We start from the raw sequence: 11,682 nt of genomic DNA on the forward strand, positions 1-11,682 counted from the left end.
GATCGTTCACGCCTGCCCAACCACGTGTCCCTCCCGACATCAGCTCGATGTTTTTGTGGTTCGCTCATTCGAGCTGTTTCGCTGTGATTTGCCCTGATTTGTATTTATTCGTACTATGTGTGAAGGGGCCCTTAACAAAAAATCAATCAGACAAATGCAGCTGATTCAGAATGCTGCCACCAGAGTCCTTGCAAACACCAGGAAACTGGATCATATTACACCAGTCATTAAATCACTACACTGGCTTACTGTGAGTCAAAGAATAGATTTTCAAATCTTACTGCTGGTCTACGAACCCCTAAATGGTCTCGGACCAAAATACATGCTTGATCTATTGGTTCCCTGTGAAGCATCCAGACCCCTTAGGTCATCTGGAACAGGATTGTTCTGTGTTCCAAGAACAAGAACCAAGCAAGGTGAGGCAGCATTTAGTTATTATGCTCCTCACCTGTGGAACAAACTTCCTGTAGATCTGAGGTCTACTCAAACTGTCAGCAACTTTAAATCAGGCCTAAAAACACTATTGTTTACTGAAGCATACTCTTAGATTAAATATTTAACTGCTGTATTCTGCTGCCCGTAACTACACATTGCTGATTTATGCCTTTTATTATTCTACTTCCTTTTTATTCTGACTGTTTTTATTTTCTTATTGTATTTCTCAATTTCTATTTTACTTTTTAATTGACTGTTTTTATTGTTTTAAAATCATGTTTTGTTGCTTTTAATGCCTCTGTAAAGCACTTTGAATTACCTTATGCTGAATTGTGCTATACAAATAAACTTGCCTTGTCTTTATTATGAAAAATTTGGGTATTAATTTTCAAAACTTTTATTTTGAAATCATCATCATTATTGGCACAAAACAATGTTGTCACCAGCCAGCTTCACAAAGATCATCGACAAAGATGAGTCACTCTCTGCCTTATGCCTATTTCTAACACGTTTACAGGGAGAGACGGGAAAAATTAAGAAATAATAGACAAACAGTCTGAGAGACATGTGACCCGCAGACACACAGACGATGTCGCAGCACTACTAGGCATTAAAAGCCAGCTTCATTTTTATTTATTTATTTATTCGTTTATTTTGCTTAAATTTAAATTGTTTGGGCACTACGCGTGACTTACTTTGAAATCCGAGACACGTTTTCGGTCGGTTGCACATCCGGGTACTCCGTCTCTGAGGTTTTAGCAACACGCTTAGTAATGCTGCTGACTGACCTGACGCAGAGCCAAACCGGAAGTGACGTTGCCGCAACAGGGTGGCAGATACTGATCGATGCGGAAGCAAACCGGAAGTAAGTAAGTATCTATGACAGGGTCCTTGTGGCAGATGAAACTGATTGTATGGCATAGCACCAACATTCAAAATGGCAGCACCCATGGGTTCTTAGGGCGGATGACTGGAATGGCCCAATTGGATTTTTTTTTTGTCATCATAGTCCAGTACATGTATGAAAAACAGGGGGTCAACCCACCACTCATTGCAACAGAATTTATTTCTTCATTAATGGTGCAAAAATGCCTCCAGAATAACAGACTAAAAATCCCCTATAATCCAAGTAGTGGAACAATACCTAATTCGCAGGGACAAAATTGATGCATTTTGTGGGCATATGCTCCATATTTACCCCGTCTCCTCAGTACAGTTAAGCTATAAATTTATGAATAACTGACAAAGAACTGATCGTGCCATGCATTTGGAGAATTTACTCATGGATAAAAGGCAAAATTTAAATGTAATTCAGGTTTCATGACATTGTACTTTTGTATATTGCGATGATAAATGGATATGCAACGTATTTCCTTATGGCCCGGTCCCACTGGGGAGAGGATTAAATGCACATGAATTGAGTATACAAATTTCAGGCGTTTGTTGTCGCCCGCAACAAAATTGGTCAAGAATGACAAATTTCTCAGTATGAATTACGGATATATTAATAATGTATAGCGAATATATGACGAACAATCACGGATGTATAATGCATGTATTGAAGCATTGCAGTTATCATGGAAGTATTACGGATGTACTGAGAATGCATTGCGCACGTGTTGCAGAAACAGCGGTTGTATTGCGCATGCGCTGAATCTCCATTGCGGTCTCCCTCAGCCCCAACCAGTCCCAGCAGAAGACTGCCCCTCCCTGAGCCTGGTTCTGCTGGAGGTTTCTTCCTGTTAAAAGGGAGTTTTTCCTTCCCACTGTCGCCAAGTGCTTGCTCACAGGGGGTCGTTTTGACCGTTGGGGTTTTTCCATAATTATTGTATGGCTTTGCCTTACAATATAAAGCGCCTTGGGGCAGCTGTTTGTTGTGATTTGGCGCTATATAAATAAAGTTGATTTGATTTGATTTGATTTGATAAAAGAAGCGCACTCAGGCCTTTCGGCATCACTATTCACACAAACACCACAGCCTCTGGAGCAGTTGCTGGACTTGGACAAGTTGATTGGTATGTTGTTGGATGGCAGCAACTATCACACTACGTCTTTGGGGATCCATAACTACATCTGTACGTCTCCACAGCTGGACTGGCAATGACTGGAAAGTATGTCGATTTCTGCCACATTTATATAATACTTTGGGTTTACGTGATGTGTTTGTTATGCATTCGCAAATTGCCCGCAAATCAGATGCAACGCAGACGTAATACAAACTGTGGCCACTCTGTATGCATTCGCTACAACTTATTTTAGTTTGTGATGTGGACATGATAGGCACGCTATATATCCCTTTTACACATTGTCCCAGTCCGCTGCCAAGCCGCAATACCCCGTCAGTTGCGGATATCAGCGGATAATGGCGGCTATACAGTGCATAGACTGAGTATGTATTGTGTATGTATTGCGTATGTAAGGCGGATGTCATCCGCAACCAAAATTTTGTGCGGCTCAAAAATCCTGGCAACGGAAAAATGTGCTTCTGCAGATAATTGCGGACGTGTGTGGATGTCGGCCGACTCATACAAGCGTGTTTCACGGATATTGCGGATTTTTAGCGAATATAAACCAAGTTTGTGTGCAATTCATGCGCAGATCTTCCTAAACATCAGTGGGACTGGGCCTTTATATACTTTCTAAATACATTTACTGATGTACAAGGTTCAACTTCTGCATCATATATTAACATTTCCAGTGGCATGTTTGGCATTTCCTTGCATGGAAAATGACTGACTGTGTAAAACTGTACTTGAATAATGAAGCCTCAAGATGGTATTTCGAAAATAGACCTATTTATGAAATGCCACAAATAATATACCTATCAATGAATATACTTGGTTTTTAATACCATAGAAACCATGTTATCTGTTCCCTTCCTTACTTGTGAATATGTTCTCAAGTAAAGTTTGAAGAGACTTGGGAAGGAAAGAGGTTGCTTGAGCCAAGGAATCCATTTCTTTGCATTCAGGATAACTATCTGTCTGTTGAACAACTGACTATATGTCATTCTTGATCAACTTTGCAGCTGTTTCACTATTCTCTTCTTCTCAAGTTCGGGGCATGCTTGTTTTGGTGATGCACACAAATCATGCAGAATTGTTGCGGCAGTACTCCACATTGCAACCACATTTCTTGCCAATGATTTCAGTGATTATCTCATTTCCAAAGTGTTTATCTGTTCTTTCATGTGAGTAAAGCCATATACTGTAGCATCTCATCTGATCCATTATAACAAGATGTTAAATCTATCATAAACATACTTTTACATCTGCTTATAAAGAAGGAACGAGCATGTAACTGTTTTACCAAGCTATTACAATAGAAACATTACAAATAATTACCTTTTAGGCTGTTCCAAATACGTTCTCCACCTCAGAGCACAAGACAGAGACAGGAAAAAAGCTCCAAATGAAACGGTCCTCTGTGATTTCAGAAGCGATTAGAGGTGTTTTTAACATCCAAACTGACAGAAAATGATTAATCTGCTACAAAATCATTTTTTATGCAGCATCTGGTGCACAAAGCAGGTGGGATTGTATTGCGCAAGAGGGCTGAGCCTGTCCAAAAAAGCCTGTCCTGTCCTCATAGCTGCCAGGTGCTCGGATAATGGGTTTTTAGCAGCCTCGTCCTCACCACTAAGATTCCTCTAAAATCCTTGTTTGTCCTCATAGCACCCTGCACACAAACTGGCCCACGCTGTTGTTGCTGAATTTTGAACTTCTTGAAATTAGCGCCACACTCAGAGATGAGCCTCGTTAACCGGATATTCTGCCTCTAAGATCCTCTCAGAGCCACTATTCTCCCACAATTGTTGAATAACTGGACTCGTACCAAAAAAAAGGCCGCATGGCTCATTATTCATCCTTCATTATTCGGTGGAACCAGGGCTTTAGACAGAGTCCTGAGTGTGCATCATTAGTGGATAAGCATTTACATTAATTTGTGCACCCTTTTACACATGAAAACCTTTTGTAAATCAGGCCTTTAGAATTTCAAACATGTTCATCTTAAGACAGCTGTAAAAAGAGATGCTTCATTATGATTTGCAAGTGAACTTTATGGATACATACATTTTTATCCATTTCCTGTTTGTTTATTCGCCCTTTTCTGACTCACATCACTCATCTCCTTTTTCTTCAGACGCAAAGACGACGGCCAAGAGTAGACACATAGATCCACGGCGATCCTTGGTGACCATGCCCCGTTGCAGAGTGAACCTGAGCACCATGATTTTCCTGGTCATCCTGCAGGGGGCAGCAGTAGTGCTCTTCTGTGGCTGGTATGTCCAGCTGAAGCCTTGCAATGCCACACACTCCAATGGCAAAGTTCACGTGCTGCTGCTTTCTTCATGGCGATCAGGGTCCTCTTTCCTGGGTCAGGTGTTCAGCCAGCACCCGTCGGTGTTCTATCTAATGGAACCTGCTTGGCACGTCTGGAGAAAACTACAGGTATCTGGTGTGAGGACGCTCCGCATGGCTGTAAGGGATCTGATACGAAGTGTATTCCAGTGTGACTTCTCAGTAATGGAGTCTTACCTGCCACAGGAGTACAATTTGTCCTCCTTGTTCATGTGGAGTCACAGTCGAGCGCTGTGCTCGCCTCCAGCCTGCTCTCTCGCACCGCGCAACCAGTTCAGCAACCAGACTGAGTGCCTCAAAGTGTGTGGCACTCAGGGCCTGGAGGGGGCGCAGGATGCCTGCGGCACTTACAGCCATGTGGTGTTGAAGGAAGTACGATTCTTTGAGCTGGAATCCCTCTACCCACTTCTCCAGGACCCAAGTCTAGACCTTCGCATCATCCACCTGGTTCGAGACCCGAGGGCAGTGGTGCGGTCCAGAGAGGAGTCAGCCAAAGCCTTTGTGAGTGATAATACCATGGTCCTGGAGCAGAGAAAAGTCCCAGTGGAGGAGGTGCAGTATGAAGTCATGCAGAAGATCTGTAGTAGCCACGTGCGCATCAATGAGAGAGCTCTTGTGAATCCCCCTCACTTTCTTGAAGACCGTTACAAGTTGGTTCGCTATGAGGATGTGGCGATTAACCCACTGGAAGAGATAAATGCCATGTATGAGTTTGTTGGTCTGGAGATGACCAGCACACTGGAGCAGTGGATCTACAGGGTGACACATGGCAAAGGTAAAGGCTCTCGGAAAGAAGCCTTCAAAATTACTTCCCGAAATGCTGCAGATGTTTCTCAGGCATGGCGCACCACTTTACCATACAAGAAGGTGAAACGGATCCAAGACGTGTGTAAGCCAGCCATGTCATTGCTTGGCTACAGAACAGTTAACAGTGAAAAAGAGCAAAAGAACCTTGACTTGGATCTGCTGGTGCCACAGGAACCATATCAGTTCAGCTGGTTACCAGCAAAAACAGAGGTCCCCAATAAGCTGTAAAGTGTGAACCCGACTTCAGAAGGTCACACGTGCTGGTCTTATTACACAAAGCTGGTCTTATTACACAAATTACACAAAGCCTCATGTTCCTGAGGAACCTGGGGCCTAGTTTTCTAAGACTTGTGTGGTTTTCCTACTGAAACATGGCGTACACCAAAACCTAGAAACTGGTGTAAGCACAAAAATATCCAGATGTATCAAACTGTGCGTACACATGGATCCAGTCATGTTCTATTTGTACATCCAAATCAAAGTGGAATTGAGATGTACCAAGATCCTCCCTTTACACGCCCCTATTTAAATATACAAATGAATGTAAATCCCTGGAAGCTGGGATTCCCTTCCATCAGCTCAGTCAGCATGAACACAGAAAATAAATTACACAAAGTGTGAGCTCAGATGACTGGAAATGACGTGGAGATATGCAGGGATAGTTTATTTGGTACCCTGTCAAACAGAGTAAACATGAAATGGCAAAGATTTTAGTGGGAGTGTGTGTCTGAGGCCGTAAACATTATGACCTCAGAGCAGAGCACGCACACTGAGGTTAATAAAACGGAGGTGTGTCACAGCTGACATTGTGTGACATTCACAACTTTACACATTTATTGACAAACTCTGAACACAGGGAGACAATCAGGGGCCTGTTAAGAAGCTCTCCAGCTCTAATTTCACCATCAAGATAAAAAGACATTAATAATGACAACAAGAATCATATTTGAATGCGCACATACACAATGTGCCCGCGTTGGCTTTCGTTTGGAACAATTCAATCAATCAATTCAATCAATTTTTTATATAGCGCCAAATCACAACAAACAGTTGCCCCAAGGCGCTTTATATTGTAAGGCAAGGCCATACAATAATTATGTAAAACCCCAACGGTCAAAACGACCCCCTGTGAGCAAGCACTTGGCTACAGTGGGAAGGAAAAACTCCCTTTTAACAGGAAGAAACCTCCAGCAGAACCAGGCTCAGGGAGGGGCAGTCTTCTGCTGGGACTGGTTGGGGCTGAGGGAGAGAACCAGGAAAAAGACATGCTGTGGAGGGGAGCAGAGATCGATCAGTAATGATTAAAATGCAGAGTGGTGCATACAGAGCAAAAAGAGAAAGAAACAGTGCATCATGGGAACCCCCCAGCAGTCTACATCTATAGCAGCATAACTAAGGGATGGTTCAGGGTCACCTGATCCAGCCCTAACTATAAGCTTTAGCAAAAAGGAAAGTTTTAAGCCTAATCTTAAAAGTAGAGAGGGTGTCTGTCTCCCTGATCTGAATTGGGAGCTGGTTCCACAGGAGAGGAGCCTGAAAGCTGAAGGCTCTGCCTCCCATTCTACTCTTACAAACCCTAGGAACTACAAGTAAGCCTGCAGTCTGAGAGCGAAGCGCTCTATTGGGGTTATATGGTACTACGAGGTCCCTAAGATAAGATGGGACCTGATTATTCAAAACCTTATAAGTAAGAAGAATAATTTTAAATTCTATTCTAGAATTAACAGGAAGCCAATGAAGAGAGGCCAATATGGGTGAGATATGCTCTCTCCTTCTAGTCCCTGTCAGTACTCTAGCTGCAGCATTTTGAATTAACTGAAGGCTTTTTAGGGAACTTTTAGGACAACCTGATAATAATGAATTACAATAGTCCAGCCTAGAGGAAATAAATGCAGGAATTAGTTTTTCAGCATCACTCTGAGACAAGACCTTTCTGATTTTAGAGATATTGCGTAAATGCAAAAAAGCAGTCCTACATATTTGTTTAATATGCGCTTTGAATGACATATCCTGATCAAAAATGACTCCAAGATTTCTCACAGTATTACTAGAGGTCAGGGTAATGCCATCCACAGTAAGGATCTGGTTAGACACCATGTTTCTAAGATTTGTGGGGCCAAGTACAATAACTTTAGTTTTATCTGAGTTTAAAAGCAGGAAATTAGAGGTCATCCATGTCTTTATGTCTGTAAGACAATCCTGCAGTTTAGCTAATTGGTGTGTGTCCTCTGGCTTCATGGATAGATAAAGCTGGGTATCATCTGCGTAACAATGAAAATTTAAGCAATACCGTCTAATAATACTGCCTAAGGGAAGCATGTATAAAGTGAATAAAATTGGTCCTAGCACAGAACCTTGTGGAACTCCATAATTAACTTTAGTCTGTGAAGAAGATTCCCCATTTACATGAACAAATTGTAATCTATTAGACAAATATGATTCAAACCACCGCAGCGCAGTGCCTTTAATACCTATGGCATGCTCTAATCTCTGTAATAAAATGTTATGGTCAACAGTATCAAAAGCAGCACTGAGGTCTAACAGAACAAGCACAGAGATGAGTCCACTGTCCGAGGCTATAAGAAGATGTCCTGTTCCCAACCCAACCCAATGCATTTGTGCATCACATATGAATTGAACATTGATGGGATTAAATTTTTTCCTATTAACAAAAACAAATTCAATCAATCAATCAATCAACTTTTTTTTTATATAGCGCCAGATCACAACAGACAGTTGCCCCAAGGCGCTCTATATTGTAAGGCAAGGCCATACAATAATTATGAAAAACCCCAACGGTCAAAACGACCCCCTGTGAGCAAGCACTTGGCTACAGTGGGAAGGAAAAACTCCCCTTTAACAGGAAGAAACCTCCAGCAGAACCAGGCTCAGGGAGGGGCAGTCTTCTGCTGAGACTGGTTGGGGCTGAGGGAGAGAACCAGGAAAAAGACATGCTGTGGAGGGGGGCAGAGATCGATCACTAATGATTAAATGCAGAGTGATGCATACAAAGCAAAAAGAGAAAGAAACAGTGCATCATGGGAACCCCCCCACAGTCTACGTCTAAAGCAGCATAACCAAGGGATGGTCCAGGGTCACCTGATCCAGCCCTAACTATAAGCCTTAGCAAAAAGGAAAGTTTTAAGCCCAATCTTAAAAGTAGAGAGGGTATCTGTCTCCCTGATCTGAATTGGGAGCTGGTTCCACAGGAGAGGAGCCTGAAAGCTGAAGGCTCTGCCTCCCATTGCAATATGTGTGCAATCAGTAGCTCCAGTTGCACTTTAATGTTGGAATGTGATGCACCTGGATGACATTCAGATGATTGTGTTCCTCCCTGGGAGGGGTACTAGATAGTGGTCCGACTGGGGACTCCATTGTTCTCCTGGGGGATTTCATTGCCCACATGGGCGGCGACAGTGAAACCTGGAGGGGGTGATCGGGAAGCACGGCCTCCCCGATCTGAACCCGAGTGGTGTTCAATTGTTGGACTTCTGAGCTAGTCATAGTTTGTCCATCACGAACACCATGTTCAAGCACAAGAGTGTCCATAAGTGCACGTGGCACCAGGACACCCTGAGCCGGAGGTCGATGATCGACTTTGTAGTCGTATCATCTGTCGACCGATCACCACATAACATGAGTTGGATCCGCTGGGAGGGGAGGAATCCAGTCAGACCTGGCAGGCCCAAACGTATCATGAGGGTCTGCTGGGAACGACTGGTGGAATCCTTTGTCAGCGAGGTCTTCAACTCCCACTTCCGGGAGAGCTTGTCCCAGATCCTGGGGGAGGTTGGAGACATGGAGTCCGAGTGGACCATGTTCTCTACCTCCATTGTCGATGCAGCCGCTCGTAGCTGTGGTCACAAGGTCTCTGGTGCCTGTCGCGGCGGCAATCCCCGAACCCGGTGGTGGACGTCGGAAGTAAGGGATGCCGTCAAGCTGAAGAAGGAGTCCTACTTGTCTTTGTTGGTAGGTGGGACCCTGGAGGCAGCTGACAGGTACCGGCAGGCCAAGTGTGCTGCAGCCTGTGCGGTCACAGAGGCAAAAACTTGGGTCTGGGAGGAGTTCAGGGAGGCCATGGAGGAGGACTATCAGTCAGCCTTGAAGAAATTCTGGCAAACTGTCTGACGCCTCAGGAGGCGGAAGCAGCTCTCCACCAGCACTGTCTACAGTGTGGGTGGGGAGCTGTTGACCCTGACTGGCGATGTTGTTGAGCGATGGAAAGAATACTTCGAGGATCTCCTCAATCCCATCGTCACGTCTTCCGAAGAGCAAGCAGAGACTGGGGACTCAGAGGCAGACTCATCCATTACCCAGGCCGAAGTCACCGAGGTGGTTAGAAAGTTCCTCGCGTGGCAAGGCTCCTGGGGTGGATGAAATCTGTCCTGAGCACCTTAAGTCTCTGGATGTTGTAGGACTGTCTTGGCTGACACGCCTCTGCAACATCGCGTGGCGGTCGGGGACAGTGCCTCTGGATTGGCAGACCGGGGTGGTGGTCCCTCTGTTTAAGAAGGGGGACCGGAGGGTGTGTTCCAACTACAGCGGGCTCACACGCCTCAGCCTCCTCTGTAAGGTCTATTCCAGAGTACTGGAGAGGAGAATTCGACCGATAGTTGAACCTCGGATTCAGAAGGAGCAGTGTGGTTTTTGTCCTGGTTGCGGCACACTGGACCAGCTCTACAGGCTCCATCGGGTGCTCGAGGGTTCATGGGACTTCGCCCAACCAGTCCACATGTGCTTTGTGGATCTGGAGAAGGCGTTTGACCGTGCCCCTTGGTGCACCCTGTGGGTGGTGCTCCAGGAGTACGGGGTCCAGGGTCCTTTGCTAAGGGCTAACCGGTCCCTGTATGACCGGAGCAGGAGCTTGATTCGCATTGACGGTAGTAAGTCAAACCTGTTTCCAGTGCACATTGGCGTCCGCCAGGGCTGCCCTTTGTCACCGGTTCTATTCATTATCTTTATGGACAGAATTTCTAGGCGCAGTCAGGGTGTAGAGGGGGTCTGGTTTGGGAACCACAGAATCTTGTCTCTGCTGTTTGCGGATGATGTGGATCTGTTGGCTTCGTCAAATCAGGACCTTCAGTGTGCACTGGGGCGGTTTGCAGCCGAGTGTGAAGCATCCGGGATGAAAATCAGCACCTCCAAATCCGAGGCCATGGTTCTCGACTGGAAAAAGGTGCTTTGCCATCTTCAGGTCAGTGGAGTGTCCTTGCCTCAAGTGGAGGAGTTTAAATATCTTGGGGTCTTGCTCACGAGTGAGGGATGGATGGAGCGTGAGATCGATAGACGGATCGGTGCAGCATCTGCAGTGATGCGGTCACTGTATCGGACCATCATGGTGAAGAGAGAGCTGAGTAGGGGGGCAAAGCTCTCGATTTACCGATCGATCTACGAGGTCTGCCAATAAAGTATAGGTCCTTTTTATTTTTTTCAGACATGCTTGAACCCTCGTGCGCATGCGTGAGTTTTTCCACGCCTGTCGGTGACGTCATTCGCCTGTGAGCACTCCTTGTGGGAGGAGTCGTCCAGCACCTCGTCGGAATTCCTTTGTCTGAGAAGTTGCTGAGAGACTGGCGCTTTGTTTGATCAGAATTTTTTCTAAACCTGTGAGACACATCGAAGTGGACACGGTTCGAAAAATTAAGCTGGTTTTCAGTGAAACTTTTAACGGCTGATGAGAGATTTTGAGGTGATACTGTCGCTTTAAGGACTTCCCACGGTGCGAGACGTCTTGCAGCGCTCTCAGGCGCCGTCGTCAGCCTGTTTCAAGCTGAAAACCTCCACATTTCAGGCTCTATTGATCCAGGACGTCGTGAGAGAACAGAGAAGTTTCAGAAGAAGTCGGTTTCAGCATTTTATCCGGATATTCCACTGTTAAAGCAGATTTTTTTTTAATGAAAGACGTGCGGACGGATTGCAGCGTCGGCTCTGTTGGAAGCCTTAAGGACAAGTTGGAACATGTCCAGCTGTTAAACAATTTCTCATATGCTCACTCCACTGAAAGCCATCAAAAGCCGCCTGGATTTTACAATGGTTATCAACACGGAGGTGTTTTTCCTGTGCCGCCGCACCGCGCCGG

General features: G+C 45.1%; 1 protein-coding gene across 1 annotated transcript; it reads left to right on the plus strand.

Moving 5' to 3' along the window:
* The first annotated feature begins 4,562 nt into the window (after positions 1–4,562).
* Positions 4,563–5,922, plus strand: LOC117515225 (carbohydrate sulfotransferase 6-like). The gene has a single exon (XM_034175705.1). The coding sequence runs from the start codon at positions 4,635–4,637 to the stop codon at positions 5,829–5,831; it is 1,197 nt and encodes a 398-aa protein (XP_034031596.1). The 5' UTR covers positions 4,563–4,634; the 3' UTR covers positions 5,832–5,922.
* The last annotated feature ends 5,760 nt before the right edge of the window (positions 5,923–11,682 follow it).

The sequence above is a fragment of the Thalassophryne amazonica genome, chromosome 8 (genome assembly GCF_902500255.1).
Source record: "Thalassophryne amazonica chromosome 8, fThaAma1.1, whole genome shotgun sequence".
Lineage (NCBI taxonomy): Eukaryota > Metazoa > Chordata > Actinopteri > Batrachoidiformes > Batrachoididae > Thalassophryne > Thalassophryne amazonica.

What these genes read in the sequence shown, in the direction of transcription:
- LOC117515225 (XM_034175705.1), top strand. Translation starts at nt 4,635, where the DNA reads ATGCCCCGTTGCAGAGTGAACCTGAGCACCATGATTTTCCTGGTCATC.